The sequence below is a fragment of the Thermobia domestica genome, chromosome 15 (genome assembly GCF_964235325.1).
Source record: "Thermobia domestica chromosome 15, izTheDome1.hap1.1, whole genome shotgun sequence".
Classification (NCBI taxonomy): domain Eukaryota; kingdom Metazoa; phylum Arthropoda; class Insecta; order Zygentoma; family Lepismatidae; genus Thermobia; species Thermobia domestica.
The window spans coordinates 10,650,871-10,671,066 of record NC_137468.1 but is presented as its reverse complement, the minus strand read 5'-3'; the positions used below and the strand labels follow the sequence as shown (position 1 = coordinate 10,671,066).

Sequence of the window (20,196 nt, the reverse complement as noted above, 5' to 3'; positions counted from 1 at the left end):
TCCATGTGATAAGTTTTATGTCAAAAGAGCTGTAAATAAGAACAATGTATCGAAAAACACTTTTCTTGTCCATTTAGCAACATTCTGCTATACTCATTCTAATTTTCGTATTTATATTTTTTTTCTATGAAATTTACCACAAATAATACATTTCCCGATTATGCACATAGTAATAATATTAAAAGTACCCTGCGATATAATTATTAAATTATATTAGCACAAAAAGACTGTTATAGATATGCGACAATCATTTTGGACATGAGTGTACATGACACTGCTACTTCTTTACATCAGCCAGATCTGTCTCCTTTAGCCTAAAGGGCTGAAACGTAGGATATCAACTCAAATATACAATACAACTTCAGCTAATGTACAGCAAGCCCGCTAGAAGAAGTGCTTCTTGTTAACAAGTAAACAATGTGACGAAGTTAACTGGACAAGTTCATCAAGCGAAGATTTTTTAGTAACAGAGACGTTATTCCTTGATCGGTTCGAGATCATTCGACAAAATGGAATTAAAGTCTATGGAAATCACGTGTATTTATACCCAATAAGAAGGGTTAATTGTACGGGCATTTCGAAAACAAATGCAAGCTGCGCAATGAAAATTATGCAAACAGTCAAACCTGGATGAGTGGAATCGCGAGGGGCTGCCAACTTAATGCCACTTATCGAGGTATCTCAAAGAGTTTCTTAGCAGGTTAAACTAGCTTATGTCTATCTGCAATTCATACGAATACGAATCGAAATAAAGTGTTTTAGCCATGAAACTACAGGGTAGCCCGAACGTGTTATTTCCAATGAAAGATTATCAATAGGCGAGAAAAGAGCTGTACTCACCAGAACAAGTATTTTTTCTGCTGCTTCCAATGGACATTTCTTATGTGTAGCATACAACATCCACTGTGGCCACCAGTGGAAAACCAAACGTAATAGACCACCGGTGCATATAATGCAGATCCACGTTATCACCGTATATAAAGTGTTCTTCTTATATCCATAGATTTCCTGCAGAAACAAACATAACAGAGTTTAATAATATTTTAAAAAATAATACTGACCTGGATATGTTCCTATGATGCCAATGATTTACCTTCAAATTTTCATCGATATTTCAGGCAAAATTATCGATTGACTTTCATCGGGATGTTTTTTTTAGATTTAATTTGATAGATGTTTTATCATAATCCAATCAAACTAATGGAGTCTACGGAGACTTTTCGTTGATTACTGGAAAATAGATTCAAATATTTGATTCTTTTCATTGAACTACAATATGTTAATATGTGTTTAACCAAACATCTACCATTATGATGAAGGGCAATCGATAATTTTACCTGAAATCCAGATGAGAATTTGAAGGAAAATTATTGGTATCATATCACAGTACACACTCAGGTCGGTAAACTATTACTTCATATCTGATGTGCGTTCAATTAGCAATTGTAGTATTTTTTTTTTTCTTTAAATTTACAAACTAAATTAAATTATTTTAAAATTTGGGAGTGTAATAAGCAAAATCCTCAATCAGTTACAATCGGCAATATCTTAGTTTATTTATGTAATTAAAAAGTACTCAATAAATTCAAAATTTATTCACTTTTGCTCTTACAAATTATTATACGAGGGTCATTTTACTCGAAGTGGCAACATAGTATGCAGCATTGACGGTAACGCCCGGTGGAACTTGATGTGACAGGATAATGCCTTTGTGGTCGTATGACATTATCATTATCACGCTTGCTGGCTCTTGCCTAAGCTTCTTCGGTCGTGAAGATTCTGGGTAGCGTCATTCACTCGACTGATGTTTCAATTCAGGCTCATAGGGTCTTCCCCACGTTTCGTCATTTGCAATAATGCGGTGCAAGAAGTCACCACCTTCCTCATTGTAACATTGAAGGTGTAGGCGCGCACATTCCGACCTCTGCTACTTTTGAACCTCGGTCAGAGCATGGGGTACCTATCGGGCTGCACTTTTCCGCATGCCAACATATTGTGTTAGCATGCGAAACACTGATCCGGAAGAAACATTCAGCTCCTGCGCCAATTCACTACAAGTCCAGTGCCGATCACCGTCAAGCCGTGTCCGTAGTCTTGCAAGATGAATTTAGTCCGTAGCCGTTCGCATATGCCCTCCACCGTGCATTTTGTCTGTTGACTCGTCCAGCCTGAAATGTTGCAACCCATCTCGCCACTATCCGATAGGGTACAGCAGCTTCACCACAGGCCTCTACTAATCCTCTGTGAATCGTCCTAGCATTTCGCCCTCGAGCCACCTGGAATTTGACACACACACGCCGTTTTGCACGCGTGAACACTGCGTTAGGGCGGTATTTTACACAACAATCACTAACAATGTCTACTCGCCACACACCGTAATATGGAACCGCAGCAGCCTTGAACTGACTCGTACAAATCCACGGAACACACTACTACGTTCGTCATTTGTCTCCTGCCCACACGACATTCCAATCGTAGCAGTGTTGTCAGTTCGAGTTAAATGACCCTCGTAGACTGTTTAAGAAACTACATAACAGGAAGTTTTCGCTGACAGTTGTCAGCATTGTTAAAAGGTATGGAAAGATGATATTTAGTAAAGATGACGTGTATGGAAATTAAAGTTATATCTAGTTGTTCCACATAACACACATCTTAAACCTTTCTTCTTCAGTAGTTGTAACAATGGTGAAGGTGTTAATGATCTTATTCCAAATTTTGTCCAAAGTGCCCACACCCAAATTTAATTTTGAATCCTTTGTCCGAATCAAAAAGGTCGTCTCGTACGCCTGTCTTTCTATCAATGATTTTTTAAACCCAAATTCATTTTATTATAATAATAATAATAATTATTATTATTATTTTTAAATCTGAGTGTACACACTTAAGTTCCATACACCCTATTCCTATTAAATACCTTAAATAAGCTTTGACAATGCTCGCAGATAGCAGTGAAAAATCGACGGTTAATATAATTTTTTCAAGAAACTACAATAATCTGCACGAGAAAAGATGAGTCCCTTTTGAGTTTGTTGATAAAATTTAACATAACACAAATGAGAGGGTGTTAGAAATGGTGAGGGAGAAAAGAAGAATTTAGGTGTAATTGGAAAGAGGAAAAGAAACTGGTTGAGGCATTGGCTGAAAAGGAAGTAATTGTATTATGAGGGACGTGCTAGAGGTTATGGTGGTAGGAATGAGAGGGAGGGGACGAATGAGGCTCCACTTGATAGATGGTAATCAAAAACAGAAAAATTGTACGTGAAAATGAAGAGATTAGCTGAAAGGCGTGGAGATTGGACGCTTTTCAGTTCCAACAAGTGACCTACTAATAATGGTAGAATACCTACGATAAGACTGTTCTTCAAGCAGTTTATATTACAATGGAGAAGTATTTTCCTTCCTTCCTTTATTTATTTATTTATTTATTTATGAAGATTAATTTTGTACCTCCTGAGATTTCTTTTACATTGGTACTAAAATATTCCTCTCTTACACTAATATACTCAGTTTGGTAGTATATAATTATAATACTTATAAAGCTTATTTGTATACCTATTTTTAAGAAGTTGCAAAAACTAAACTCATTTTTACAGAGAAAACACCCGTGGCTATATTGTTAGCCTATTTACGTTTGGCTTCGATTCTTGGAGGGAACTCGTGTGATTTGGATCCCATGTTAAGCAGTAGGTTCAAGTCCCATATAGCATCCATCAGTGTTGAATGGAACACTAAACTCCAAATCAACCCATCATTTTTACAAAGAAGAAATGTTCAAGTAAACAAGTAGTAGTAATAGTCAGTAAAATTATAATAAAATATTCATTCATATCAAAGAAAAGGGAAAATATTCTTCTACGAGAAGTACCAAAAATGAACGATGCTGCTGATATTTCTGCATAATCGAAAGCAAACTTGGTTTCCTATGGTAAATTTTATTTTACTAATAACCTTGGAACACATCCGTTATTATGAAGTTTCCAAGAACAATCTGTGCACGTTACCAAAATAGTAAATATTAAGCAATTTATTACTAAGTTATTAGTACAAAGAAATCCAGCATCGATCACGTATGTTAGATAAAAAAGACTTACCATCTGGTCATCCTCTCCAGGATTGATGTAATCCACACCCTGTTTAAGTGGAGGAGGTCCATGGCGTTTGTCTCGATCTCCTGGAAACAAAAGAATTAAGATTATAAAATTCATTTGCACATCATGACTTATTGATTTCACTCAATTTAACGTCAAGGGCGTAATTTAGGAGGGTAGGGGGCAATTGCTCTCCACCCTGAGTCTGAGAAGTTTGTGTTAAATCGACTGTGTACTAATATAGTAATAAGCAGCATGATATTCTTATGTCGGTGGAGCATTCCTCCTCCCCTCAGCAAAATCTGAAATTACATCATTCTTTAAGGTACACTGTATATGACAAGTTTATTCTTGCACCGGCAAAGTACATGTAAATAAAATTATGAGAGCAATAATACACGTTTACATACGAGATTCCCAACAGAGATCATTACTTTAAATTTCAATTTAGATATTTATTATTACTGTTAAATAGGTGATTCTATAGCAATTGGCTGACCAGCTAAGTGTAATTATTCATTTTCTTGTACTGATATGGTAGTTTACCATACAATGTTATTCCTTCGAGCAGAACTTGGAAATGAGTCTTGTTACCGAAATCTTAAGCCTAAGTGAGTATAAGTTCCAGTATTATATGCGTGATAAATTCGAGTATATAGGGTTATTTAAAAAACGCGCCGGTTTTGTTACATCAAATTATGAACTTTATTTTTCAAAACACACTAACAAAATTCATAAACATGTTCATCACACATTCCGATTTCAGGTATAGTGAAAATGAAATGAAATCTTTAAGTTTAACGTCCCACGGTTATGCCAGTTAGGCTAAAGGAGACGGTGATAATGAGTGTAATGGTGGAATGAAGAAAGTGGGAGGAAACGGGAGAACCCCGAGAAAACCCACGAGCACGGTGTTTGTCCAACACAAAGTACACACGACGCGAGCTGGAATCGAACCAGGGACCCCAAGCACCGGAGGTGAACGCTCTACCACTGAGCCACCGCGCCCCCCATTCAGGTATAGTAAATGATGTCGAATATACGACCTCTTCTACTGCGCTGGCATACAATAACGCTGTTCGTGAAATTCGCTATGACTCCCTGACAGTGCGGTGGTTCTTGAAATTCTTTGGCTCCCTGACTAACCGCCACACTGTCACGAACCACCGCAATGTTTTGCTCAGAACGACCACTACGACGACGCCCAGGACTTTTAATGTTCACTGTTGAATCAGTTTCAATGAACTTTTTCATAAGTTTCCGAACTGTTGATTCATTCAGTGCCTCATTCAGTGCCCTAGAACCGCACGAATTCACCTGACAGTTGCTGCATAATTTTCCTCGTTCTGATAAAAAGTTTTCACAATTAGCACACGTTGCGCTATAGTAAACTGCTCCATGGCTAGACACAGACTGAAGCTAGAAATGCAGACTAAGGCGACAATCGAAATGTTTGTGGGTAAAGCAACAATACAAAACAATGTCGGCGACCGAGAAACAAAAATCTGTCACGCGATCCAAAACCGGTACGCTTTTTGAATACGGTAAACCCTATATTTCAAAAAATATTTTGTTAAAAAAAATATGAATGTATATGTGAAGCGTTCCGACTAGTAAGAGAACTCAACAGATTTTTTTCTTTTAAAAAAATCCACTATTAGTCAGAATAATCGTCCATTTATTATGAAACTATCTTCTAACGGAAAGACAAATTATATCCATTATTATACAGATGGCAACGAGAACTGGTTGCTACTGAACAGTTCAGTATTACTAGCTGAACACCTGAAATGATTTATTTCCGAGCGTTCAAATTATGCGTAAGCACTTTTCGATTTCGTCCTTACTCTCATAGCTCGTCTTATGCACCTGTTTCTAAAATATAACATGAAAGGGTAATATGTTTGGGCTTTGAAACAAAAATTGCTGGGCGCAACACGAGACAATATTCTCACCATTTTCTCTGCAGAATGAAAATACTTCTCGCTGAAGTCCAATTCTCGTAAAATACAATTACATTACTAGGGAACGAAAAAATGTTATGATTCACGATTTAAATATTATTTGGTGGATTTATAAAATAAAAAAAAAAAAAATATATTTTGTGTAGCTCCTTAAGATAGCTTTGTTAAATGTTTATTCCATGACAAGAATGAAAGGCCTATCCGGTTGCAATGATGTGAACAGACTTTTGGAGGAGATTGCTGAAATTCAGCTCAAGTATAAAAGAGACTATGTAGATTCTATATTTCAAAAGCAAATTACTCTACAATGGATGGAACATAGTCAAAAAGCACGAAACATTAATATCAATGGAAAAATCAATGAAAACAAATAATTCCTCCACTTATCTCAAAGATCATAAGAAGAGAGCTCACTGAAAACTTATTGCAAAGACATAATGAAGAGCTTAAAAACGATGTATAGCACGTAAGGTAAATATGGATAGAACATTGTTAAAAGTCCAATAATAATAAAAGTATATGCATCTTCTGAGAATTACCCAGGGTGCCTTACGCGGACATTACATGTGTGAAATATCTCACATCCGGATTTGGAATCTCCAGACTTGATTCAGCACACAACGTGACTTTTGATCTGATTACTGACACAGTCTGGTCCTTATGAAAAACCGGCCCTTAGATATAATAGGAAAAGCATGAGAATTGGGTGGACTATAGGAGGTTATGCCTTCCCTTTAAGCTCCGCGCAGAAATACTATGCGCTACAATAGATTTAAAATCACTTTCTTCAAAATCAATCTATGTTTTTCGGTACACACATAATGATTTGCGGGGGGGGGGAGGCATTTCCCTGAGCTTTTATAGTTGTTCAAGTTCTTATTAAGCAATTTCTATTTAACTTTGACCACGTATCTTAAGGAATAATATTCACACTGGAAAGACATCTACATTTAAGGGTGTTCAGTTTCGCCCCGCCCACCTCACTGGTCTATTGGCTAGCGGGTGCGTTTCTGATGTCATGGTCCTGTGCTCGATTCCCGGTGGGAGCACTAAAATTTCACTTTCACAATCACTCAGTTATCACTGATCTCCTTTAGCCTAAAGGGTATAATAAAGGGACGTTAAACAAAAATTTAATTTCACCAGTTCCGCTTTACTACCTTTTACAGTTTCCAAAACACTGCGGAAATCAGAATGACAAAAAAATTCTCAATGGAATTATTTTGAAATATACTACTTACTGAAAGTAAATTATCTTATAAAACAGTTATCTTAATACATATAATTTATACAACGCACGGGATTCAATTATAAACACTAATATTTTTTTCTCTGAAGTGTCTTACTTGTTTGAAGGTGCCAGCTTATTTTTTGATAGCTACAAATGCTATATTCTTCCCAGTTATTTGCTAGAAATCTAATCCATTATTATCTAAATCCCAGTCTCGCTCTTAGTTCGGAAAGTGGTAGCCTCAATTACTGAAAATTATGCCGACTCTTCTAAGAGGATATAGATATCGTAGAGAGACGATATATCTTAACTATTTCCTTTATTTCCTGTCGTTCGGGAAATTAAAATTTTCAAGAAAGGTTGACTGACTGACTTTCGATTCTCCGCACTGACCTTACATCCATGTTTCTTTACACTTACAAGAACCAGAAAAATGATTTATTGGCTGAAAACTTATCTCCAAATCCAAGAAAATTGCCCCTCGATTTGATTGTTTGGATTACTTCTTGGACTACATTACTTCAACCGGTGCGTTGTGTCCATTTATTATCATCTACCTTGAGTACCATTCAAAAAAGTAGGCACAGTTTCCAATTCATACTGAGACTAATTCTACTTAACGTTCTACACTAAAACGACTACGTACTACTATGATAATGCAAATGAATTATAAAGCGAGAAAAAACTTACGTACTATAAGAGAACTATGAACAAATGTCCATCACAAAACCCAAAAGATCTGGTATCTAACTCACGAACCAGACATTAGCCTTTATCACTGAGATTAAATTTATACAGAACCAGGGTGGATTGATTTAAATGAAATTCCGAAATAAATTAATTTAAAGTAAAATCCCGTTTCTGTTCTGTTATTTTGATTATGGAAGATAATAATCATAATACAATGAGACTCAAATGTGTACAGTACAGTATGGAAACGAGTGTTTCATGCAGAGGATGATTAGGAAAAATCTCGTTTTGAACGTGTAACGGGGAAATTCTGCTTTCTTTTCTTTGTAACATAGGGTTTTTAAATCGTTAACTAGTCTAACGGGGAAATCACCATAGGCATTTAAGACGAACATTCTTTTGTGTCCGCGTCTGTTCGTTTGTTCCCAGATAGCAGGGGCGTATTTAGGTGTCTGATCCCCTCTCAGATATATATATATATATATATTTTTTTTTTTTAAGATAGCAGCAAGCTAGTTTCGATTTTTTTTAAAATCTGTTCCCTGCCAAATATCAGTAACTTTTGTGAAAAAGAAATGTCATGTTGATAAACGTTGCTGTACTTTTTCGTTAATGCTTAAGAAACATTGTTTGGGATTGAAATAAGTTTAAGATTAGGGATTAATTCAAAATAATTCAATCCCAATACTTTCATTTAAATGGCAGAATTAACATTTAATACTAATTTCTAATCTTTTCTCTTCTGTTCATGACTTGTATTATACGGAGAAAGATTGATTTATGATTTATTTTTTTTTCTTTTAAATAAAAATGATTTTTAGAAAACTGATGATTTTTTCCACCCTGTGCAGAACAAATCCACACACTACAAACATCGCACGGTTTCATGACACCCCAGTGAAAGTCTTCTCCCTTTCTTTTGAGAAAGGAATGCCACGTCCTGACAAAAATTTAATGCAACTTACTTTAGAATAAAATCCTATTATGTGTTAGGCAAAATTTCACAACTCTATCGTCACATTTTGGATTCAAATGAAACTCACCAACTGCTCTGTGCCAATCGTCAGTGAACAAATCTCGAACATAATTCCATATAAAGGAAAACAAACACTAAACTTCTATCAATCTTAACCATAGTGCACTGAAAAATGTTCTAGCACACACAAGCAAAACGACACTTAACTATTTCCACAACACTGTCGAACTCACCAGCAAAAAATTCAGTTGAATATTCGTCATTAGGTGTCATAGGAAGCTGCAACTCGTCCACTATCTCATACTTGTACTCAGGTGTAGAACTAGGAATTATTAGGTTCCTCATTGTTGCTGTTAGCTATTTAGAGACTGTCTTCAGAACAGTCTCAAAACTACCACTGTCACAACATAGAATACAATGACTGCAATCACAACATTCCTTGGAGTTTTAAACCACCTATTAAACGCAGTAACACCTCAGAAGTTGTGTACTTTAATCTCTTGCTAGGTTATCCTAGTGAGTGCATGATCAGAACGTGTAAAAACGAAAATAAAAGTTAACTTGTGTCGACCTGTTCACTGTCGCTAACATTGGTGATAAATGTACAATAAATATTTGTCACATGAAGAAGATCCAGACGAGACACTTTCCCACTGCTCACGAGGACAAAATAGAACTAGAGCATGTACACATGATATTCACACTTGACTTTCGTTGTATCAACTTTTACATGACTATATTCTCTCTAGTATGTTTTAGAATAGAGCAAATGTTTGTATTACGTCAAAGATGCATGTCTAGAAAGAGCAGCTGTACATTTATACAGGAATGAAGCAAATACGATAATGATCACTTAGTACTCAATACAAACTTTATATAGTCATGTAACTTAACTGTTATGTAAAAAGAAGGAATATTTGGATGATTGAACGAAATTAAAAGTGAGAAGTATAAATATTTGGGTTGCCTGCTCTACTATTTAGCACGATAAAAGGACAACAGAAATAATCTTGAACCAACTTCACGTAACACATTTGCCTCAAACTGATTCGTACGCAAAACTGTTTATTTGAAATTTTACGAAGAAAAGTATTCGGGAGAAAAACACACGATGGATTTTACCTAGAGGAGATAATGGTCCATGGTTCCCATGAAGACAGAGATAAATGAGCATTTTCTTTAGATTGTCAATTTTAATGTTTGTACGGCTACTCACTGCAAAGCTAACAGACATTCTGTATTTTGAGAAACTATGCTATTGATTATAAGTAGTTTTCAATTGCAATAGCTTTTCTATTTCACTTAATACGCCAACTCTTTAGTTACAAATCAAACACACCATTCTTTTCTTGCCAAGAATTAATGAAACAGAACCCTGATGGCAGAACTTCCTTTCTCTTTCTGCGATAAAATTTTGTAAGTCAAAAATTTTCTGCAGGAATTCCAAAATAAAAGAATCAAGATCATACTATCACGTATTTATTACAGCGTTACATGAAGCATGGTAAACAAGGCTTCAGCGGTAAGCAGATTTATAATATTATAAAATCACGTCAATCTTCAGTTCCAGCAGAAGAAACATTTCTGGTTGTTAAAAATACGCTTTACACGACGTAAAAAACAGTTCAAACTATATTTATACAAGTAGTCCGTGCATTTTAAACATCTGCACATCGCAGGCATGCTTTTATACTTTTCTGTTGGCTATTTTTTCTCTCTGACAATTTTTCTGCACAGGCGCGGCAAATTTTCTGCGATCACATCGCAGATCGCGGTATGTTCTGCTATGGGGAACAGAACGATAGTAACTGACAAAGAATTATATCACAGCAGACCAAACAATACAGTAGTAAGCAAAGATAAAAAAGATTTAGATACATCTAATATATCGTAACATCAACCAACATGCAGAAAGTGTAGAGAAAAATAGGAAAGTACAAACAATTAGCCGAAAACAGAAAACAAGACACGAATTTTAGAAATGATTAAAAAATAAAAGATTGCACTCTTGGCCAATAATTAGTTTTTGGATCAGGGGTCACAAAATTCTTGAACGGCCCCTAAATCGAGTTTTCGTTTTTTCTAGGGAATAAGCACATCATACTGAGTTAAGTGATAGTTTGGTTTTGGCTACAGTATATGTAGTTCTCTAGATATAAGGCGAACAAGAAAATTTTTGATTGAATGAAATATATTGGATCTTTAATCACGAGCCAAAAATTTTTTGAACGGTCCCCAAATCAAGTTTTCGTATTTTCTACGGAATAGGCATATCATACTGAGTTAAGTTGTAGTTTGGATTTGGCTACGCTATATTTAGTTCTCCAGGTAAGGCGTACAAGAAAAATTTTTGATTGAAATATACTGGATCCTTTGATGCAACAATGGAACAGCAAAAATGTGAAATTTATGCCAATAGTAATCTCAGATACCAGAGTGGTCCACAAGACGCTGAAAAAGGCACTTAAAATCGTTAAATCTGGAAAATTGATACAAAAAAGCGTACAAGGAAGAGTCACACGTCTTCCAATATTCTGGTACTCAATATATCTGTATTTAGTATATTGAAAGTACGTTAACATTTAAAACATAACCAACTTCTCGTGCTGCACTGTTTGCAGCTATCTTCCAGGTGAAACCGGTTTTCGGGTCTGAATGGATCCGGTTTTTCGGATCCAGGTCTGGAACCGGTTCCGCTGGAACCTAAAATTTGTGACCATCCCTACGCTAAACCCGAGCTGCTGGCAGGTTGTGAACAGTGTGCTAAATGAAATGGTGGAATCGACAGGCTTGCGCCCAGGCGGCGGCCGCTTGTCTTATTTGGCTAAATAAAGTGGGTAACTGGTAAACTCATTGGCTAAACAGGCAAACTGGCCAACTGATTTGGCTAAACACCCACTGGTGGACCATTTTTTTTTTCTGTGGGCACAAGCGGGTCTGGGTGGGGAGAACATAAGCGCATGGTCCTCTTTGCAGTGTTTTGAAAGTGAACTTTGTGCCTCCTTTACGGGTCTTTGGGGCTTCGGATCAAGGTCTGGAACCGGTTCTGAAAACCAGATCTCCGAGAACGGAACCGGAACTTTGTGGCCATCCCTAGTCGATACCACATCTTGCCCTTCGAGGCAAAGTAGTCAGCCACTGACTGCTCTTTCCATCTCCTGCTAGTTGGTGAAGCATCATGATTTCTGGAACTGCTCCATGGACCGAAACAGATCATCCGAGGAAATGAACAGTGACAACTATATGCCGGGTGCTTTTGTTTATTTTTTTTTTTTTTATTTTGTATTTATTATTATTGTATTTTTCCATCCGAGTGCGCGTTTTGCGTTATCCTGTTACTGTAGAGCGAGCTTTCGGTTAATCAACGCAGGATATTTCTAGAGTAGTGCAGCATATATCCGCTCCAACTGCTTGGAATTAAGGTTGGCATTGATGGTACGACTACTAGGAAGGAACTCGAAGTGAATCACTCCTTTGTAGTTCCACCACATACGGAGTATGGCTATGATCGAAACAGCCCTGTTTGACAACCGGTTCTGGAAGATGGGCCTTCCTCAATCACTGATTTTGCACATATTGGATTTAGCAAAAACATTTACTTTTTGTCGCATGTGACAAACTGTTTTAGGAAACTCACATCACGATTTTGCACGAGTTATCAGCATATATCTACTCTCCTCTGGGTCTGCAACTGTGTGACACAATGCGGCACCTCCTTATGGTCTTCTCGAGTTCGTAAATGTGACGCACTACAGTAGACTGAAACATGCAGAGTTAGTTTGACAATCGTCGTGTGCTGGTCGATGTATTTTCCTAAATGGTATGCCGTACGACCTCAAAATCTGTTACCCTGGGGCAGCTGGACCTTGACTGATCGACAATTTTACAACCTGCACGGAATTTGCGGAACCAACGAGTTGTTCTGCTGTGGTTCACTGCACCTTGTCCTTCCGCATGACAATTTTTTTTTGGGTTGTTGCTGCATTTTATGCCCAAGTTCGAACTCTCAGCAGTTCACGTATCAGACGTTCTTGAGTACTTATCGTCACTACCGTTAGAAACCGACCGAAGATACTGAGGAAGTGGCGGCTTCCGTGATAAATCGTTCACTTGCCACACTGCTACTGCTGAGTTTGATCTCGTACTTACGGTCGATCACAGCCTATACACGCGATTGCTATTTGGATTGTGGAAATACTGCGGAAATTATGACTCACCTTTGTAATAACAGTACCAGTAGTAGTAGTAGTAGTAGTAGTAGTAGTAGGAGGAGGAGGAGGAGGAGGCGGAACAGTATTTCAGAACAGTATTTATTCTTGTCCTTGACTAACAAGTTGAGAAAAATATTTATAAAATGCTTCGTGTGGAGTATGGCACAAACTGGATACAGTGCGCTGACAATCATTATATGAATATTATGTGACTTATTCCATGTGCTCCAAACCACACGAATATTTTGGATGTACATTCATGTACAAGATTATTGTCGCATGTCTATAAATATGTTGCTGTAGGAATATAATTTGATAACGAATTCGCCTGGTATTTCTTGTTAGTATGTGTATAATCGGCAAAGACATGTATGTGGCAAATTTCATGTCGAAAGAGCAGTAAATAAGAACAATAAAACGAAAATAAAACTTCCTTGTCCATTTAGCAACGTTTTGTTTTACTCATTCTAATTTTCGTATTTATACTTCTTTTCCTATACATTTCCCGATTATAAACATAGTATCAGTATTAAAAGTACCCTGCAAAATCATTAGCACATGATATTCTTACAAGAAGACAGTTATAGATATGCGACAATCATTTTGGACATGAGTGTACATTGGCTATCCGTCAACTGTTCGGTTTTAGAATGAGGGTCAGATGATGTCCTTTATAACTGCAATTTCAGAATGGACAAAATTTCTTCTTTTGATAGAACGAAACACAAAAACAACGAAGTATAAGAAAATTATAGATCACGCTTGCACTGCTGCATCAATTTTTTTAAAAAAAAATACTTGCATTTCTAGCAGAAAGTACTTCACCGTTGGAACTATAGTAATTTATGTTTCATAAAAATCAGGTATACACAAAATAAATAAGATGCATATACTAGCATGGAAACTAATCGGTACCAACGTAACTACGTTTACAAAACAATTTGAAACAACCCATAAAATACGAATTATCAATAATAAAGAAACTGAAAGTTTCTACATACTTTGAGTCTTATTTTTTTATTATTTACTATTCAATGTACATAAAAACTTACTTTATTTTTATTATACATAACTAACTAACTAACTAACTAACTAACTCTATGGCCTATGGAACCCGGAGGTTCAGTGCCGCGTTCACAAAAGCTCTCCACTGACTTCTATCCTTAGCTAATTGGATCCAGTTTCTACTTTGTATTCCTATCTCTGCGAGATCCATCTTAATATTATCCTCCCATCTGCGCCTAGGTCTTCCTAATGGTCGTTTTCCTATGGGTCTACCAGTCAAGACTTTGACAGCGTTTCTACTTTCTTCCATTCTAGCTACATGACCTGCCCACCTAAGCCTCCTAGACTTGACGACCCTAACAATGTTGGGTAAACCGTATAAACTATGTAGTTCCTCGTTATGAAGCTTCCGCCATTCCCCATTCTCGTTCCTCTTGGGTCCGAATATTCTTCTCAGGATCCTGTTCTCAAATACTTTCAGTCTATGTTCTTCCCTCAGAGTAAGCGACCATGTTTCGCAACCATACAGAACAACAGGCATGATTATCGTTTTATATATTTTAAGCTTCAAATTCCTCGACAGAATTCGCGACGACAAGAGATTTTGAACCGAATAGTAACACGAATTCCCTGCTTTTAGTCGACATTTAATTTCTTCGTGAATATAATTTTCGTCTGTTAATATTGATCCTAAATATTTGAAAGTATCCACTTTATCAAAAGTATTATTTAATATTTTAACGCCTCCACAATTTGCCGTATTACGGTCCCGACGCACTTCCATGTATTTAGTTTTCTCTGCATTTACTTCTAAACCCATGTCCCTGCAAGCGTTTAATAATATCTCTGCATTTATTTCTACTGTTCTCCTATCATCCCCTATTAAATTTACATCATCAGCATATGCCATAACCTGGTGAATGCCGTTCAACTCTAGGCCCTGGTTGCTATCTTTGATTTTCCTTATGGCGTATTTTTATTATACATAACTTGCGTAAACAACATGAAAACCTTAACGTATCATAAATTATCAATTATTCAACGTAACCGTACCTTAATTCTTCTCTTTCTTTTCAGAGGAGGCGACTAATAAAGTATTTTTGAAAACTGTGAATGTAGTAGTAGTTACCTTATTGCTACTTATGTTTCCATTCTAAGTATCTACGTTATTACTATTGCTTCTATTATTATTATTATTATTATTATTATTATTTATAAAAATGAAATCTGTTTACTTCCACGAGTAAATTGTTTTCTACTCATATATTAAGGTGAAATTTGCCGATGTTGGCATGAATGCAGCAGCGCAAATAAAAATTCATGTAAAACCTACGTGATCTATATATTTTTAAAATGTTTATTCTACTTTGTTTTTCATAAAGAAACTTTCTCTTCTAGCAATCCAGTAAATAATAAAACGTTGTCCAAGCCTCGGGCTTATAATCGTCTGGTTAGAACTACTTTAAGCAGGTCAGTATCAATTTTTTTACAGATCAGATTTCTAACTCGTAATTATGGTTGTGAGATCATAAAGTTATTTTCCGTAAGTTTTAAATTTTTCTGGCATATTCTACGTTATATGGTTTTATATTCCCCGTACAACGATTTCTTCCATTTTTTTCAACAAATGGAAGAAATGATAGTCCTGGAAATTTTAAAATGTTTTACAAGTTAGTGCGGGGGAAAAAATTGAGGAACCGATTTCTCACATGCAATTAATCACCACAAACTTACACGGTCCTGGAATCGAACCAAAAACCCACTGCACTAGCAGTGATTGCTCTGCCAGAGCCACCATACCCCATTGTCCAATGTTACCAACTATGAAAATTAATCACAAAATTACAACGAATATGTGTCACAACTCAATATTTCTCGTGGCAATCGTAAAGCAAGGGTGTTACTGATATATATATATATATATATATATATATATATATATATATATATATATATATATATATATATATATATATATATATATATATATATATATATAGTATATATATTAAAAAAAACTGATTCCGGATAACATGAGCTTATGTGACCCCTTCCAGCATAACCCGGTTATTGCATAATGACACCAAGGCGAAACAAACTTATTTCTGTCCATATATATGATATGAAGACATAGAGCAAATTATTTAAACAAAAAAGGCGTTTTTTTGTTTGAGGGGGGGGTCAATAAAAACCATGGTTTTTGCCAACCCTGGTGTGTATGTAAGAAATGTGAGATTTTCGACAGGATTCTCAGTCAATTTCGATGGTATTTGAAACACCCATTATTAATTTTAACTCGCATTTTCTGATGTTATTTAACGATCCCATCCAGACAGCTCAGTGTTGAATAACACCAGAATTAACAATTTAAGTTTTCAGTATCTCCGAAAGTGACAGAGGATCCTTTCGAAACTATTGCGGTAAATAAACATAAGAAAGTACCGTATTAATGGAAAGAAGGGGTTAACTTTACAAAGCCCGCTCCAGCTGGTATATTCACACAGAAACGAGAAAAAACACTATTAATTTTATGAAAATGGATCAAAACTTGTCTAACCTTAAGCTAACCCGTTTCTACTCCTACCCTATTTATGCCTATCTTACTCTACTCTATCCTACCTTACCCTACTGTACTATACCTTTTAAAGCGGCCCTACTTATCGATGCACAGCTGGAGCGTGTATTGTAAAGTTTAACCGAAAGAAGTTTGTTTGATATTCGTCGTACGTCAATTGATGTCTATAAGCAAAATATATCAGTTTTACAGCATGCTGCAATAATTTAGTGCAAGGCATGATATCAATATCTCTACATGCTATTTCTACTGCCTACAACATGTATACACCTATTTCCACATAAGTTAGGTGCATTATTTCAGAATTACATCGGTGTAATTATTTCAGAATTATATATATTTTAAGTAAGTCTAACTATTCCGGAAATTAGGTGAAATCTTACAAGTATTGGGAGGAAACTACGTATTCTCTGACAGGTAAACAGGATGATTCTAATACATAATTTCTGAAATTTGCTATTCAACTAATTAAAAACAGAAGAACTGAAGCTTAACTGCACTCAGTTTGTATAAAGGCATAACTTACAAGAAACTCTCAAATTACAAGTAATCAAGGAATAAAATTACTCATTCCGCTGTACAAGACTACGGGAAGGTTCTAGATTACTGGTCCCCCATGTAGATTAGTAGCTGGGTAGGTTTCTTTCTGTACTAAAGTTCATACATTTAACTTATACAGTATTGCCGAACGACTGTTAGCGAGTGAAGGCGGGTTAGAGCCCCGTAGGGCACTTTGTTTTCTGTCTTTATTACTGCTCAATGGGAAGGGGGACCAGTAATCTAGAACCTTGCCCAAGACTACCTACTTAAAAATCAAGATCTATTTCCTTAACATTATGCAGGAATTTTAATTTCCCACTGTCCATAAGAATATTTACGAATATCTTAAAATCTATTTTCCGTCTAACTCTAAAACATCTTACACCCTTCAAGAGAAAAACAACACAGTCATGTGTAGCAAATTATGCGGACAAGTGTCCAATGAATCTAACAGAAAATATGAAAGAGATATGGCTGAACCTTTGGCACTTACCTAACAATCTTATATTCTGTTCTTGAAATCTTTCACGTTGGTTATCGAACGATACTCGACAGTATGCATTGCGCTGGAAACCCAGCTTAATATTTTTAGGAGTAGCGTGCATGATTTAAGAAACTGACTAGACTAGAAGATATATTGTTCACTTGATAGTCTTTATAGGGCACCCTCCTTGATCACCACAGTACAAAATTACAAAGAATACTGTAATGAGATTTTTTCATAATGGAAGCTCTGGATTCATTTATAGCGGACAAATATCCTTGAGATCTTTCTTTAAACCAACACTTCTCGCAGAAAAAGTGCAAATCCATAAGTTCTTACAGAAAAAAATAAATTACTATCAATACTGTTCCACAGTATCACACACACCAAACTTCACTTGACTAGGTTTATGTAGCTGTATGTCAGCAAACACTGGTAACGTCACTATGTTTACAGGTTCTTTGACAGTTTTTTACTAATATCTCATACAAAATACTACCGGTAGTCTTTAATCAGTCTGGTGATGCTCCAAAAAGCCTGTGTCAGTCCCCCGGATCTGGCTTTTTCCAACCAGACCGGTGCCATATGACTTCATTCTTTTTGTAGAACATTTCTTTACTCCAAAATATTATCTGTGACATTACCAGGTCGTCTATTTCCAGTCTTATTAAGTGTAGATACAAGATATATTCTTTTAAATAAAAATCATTCAAACACATATGACTACTAACATATCTGTCTTCCAAGAGAATATAGTACGAAATTGTTCTAGTGCAGGAAACCTGAGTAATAGCGCTTCACAATACAGCCTTATATGGCAATAATTGAAGATTAGAAATCATACAGCAAGGGAGTTGTGTTGAAATATATGATTTATCAAGTAACAACATCGTGATACGACTTCAGAGATCTGTTCAACAGTATAGTCTTTACAGGCTAATAAATGCAAATGGGACCGTCCCAAGCAAAACTGGTTATTTCTGGTAGTTCAGACTGTGTAATCTACAAGAACACAAATTTATCATACAGCTTGAAGTAAACAGCTTCTCTAGTTGAATAATGCAGAAAATTTATCGTGCACTTGCTTAATACAATTCGCATGAATTTCTACGGTAATCCCACGTTTTCCGTGCTGAACAGCACAATTATCTTCCTACACACGATACAAACGTCAAAGCAGGTACAAAAATTAGACAAGATCACGACAAAACACTCAAACAACTGCATACAATGCAATATTCGGTAACAATATTACACGAAGTACACAGGTCCTAGCTTCTGAACTGAGTAATTCACACGCATGCACACTCCACTCCCGGGCTGCTGCCGACATACGATCCACGCAGTGTTACCAGTGGTCATACTTGAAGACAAGCAAACAAATTGCACAATATTTACAAATATCTAAAAGGTAAGTTTATTCTAATAGAGTATATAAACAGCTTGATATAATATATATAATTAGTACTGAAATGTAAATGTTAACAATTTAGCTGCTTCAATTGAAACTTTATTGGAAATCTCGTCTGCTTGACGGCATACAGTGATACCAGATGTAGGTATATATGGAACTGATGAACTTGTCATACACGTTCTTTCCACGAACCGCAACTGACAACACCCATGTGCCAAGAAACAAACACATTGCAATCCTATACCTTGAATTCTCACTCTCTAAAATATTAAAGAGTATAAAAACTGCATTTTAGTACAAAAATTACATAAAATCTGTATGCACTGAATTTTACATAGTTCTCATAATCCTTTACGGTAATCAGAAGCAAATTTAACACAGGGAAGAGTAAAGTTTAAAAGGTCACTTCCGTGTTTTGGTCCATTATTCTGTATAATTTAATGCATAACTACATCCCGAGGCGTCATTTGGGAAGGACAGGGGACAACTGGCCCTCTGTGTTTGGATATTTTTATCAATGGTACATTTGTACTATATACTAAAAAAAAAAAAAAAAAAAAAACGTTGAACTATACTTACATCGTATAAGTTTTTCTTTTTTAGTTTCACATCGCACATTTATCCATCAAGGCTAATGGGACGTTTACAATTAGTCGATTTGCGTTCGATTCAGTTGAATTGACGTCACTTTCAACTTAATCGACCGTGTAAACGGGACTTCAACTTAATCGCTTGTTGATCGAAGGCGACTAATCGACTGGCAACTGAATTGAAAGACGTTCTATTTTCTGTGGTTGAAATAATTGAACACATCCATCGATCTGATTCGGCTTAGTTGCTTCGATTTAGTGGCAAATGCAGCGAGTCCATTTAGTCGTGCGACTAAATCGACCAAGTGTAAACGCCCCAATACCCCACGCGCCACAGGTGAACATTCTACCACTTAGCCACCGTGGCCCATCATATATTAAGTATTAATAATTATTTCTATACCATTCATTTTTCGTTTACCTAAAAA

General features: G+C 36.1%; 1 protein-coding gene across 2 annotated transcripts in view; it reads right to left on the bottom strand.

The window, feature by feature from the left end:
• LOC145672069 (polyamine-transporting ATPase 13A3-like) overlaps positions 1 to 20,196 on the bottom strand; it is a 251,081-nt gene that overhangs the window by 64,299 nt on the left and 166,586 nt on the right. Inside the window, exons 1-3 of one of the 2 annotated variants that reach the window (XM_081741310.1) lie at positions 17,774 to 19,193; positions 4,092 to 4,171; positions 841 to 1,008 (exon numbers count right to left, since the gene is read on the bottom strand). In XM_081741310.1, coding sequence (XP_081597436.1) covers positions 841 to 1,008; positions 4,092 to 4,171; positions 17,774 to 17,885 — 360 coding nt within the window. In that variant the 5' untranslated portion in view covers positions 17,886 to 19,193. Of the gene's footprint in view, positions 1 to 840; positions 1,009 to 4,091; positions 4,172 to 17,773; positions 19,194 to 20,196 lie in introns of those variants that run through there. The other variant, XM_081741311.1, reaches the window with a different exon arrangement.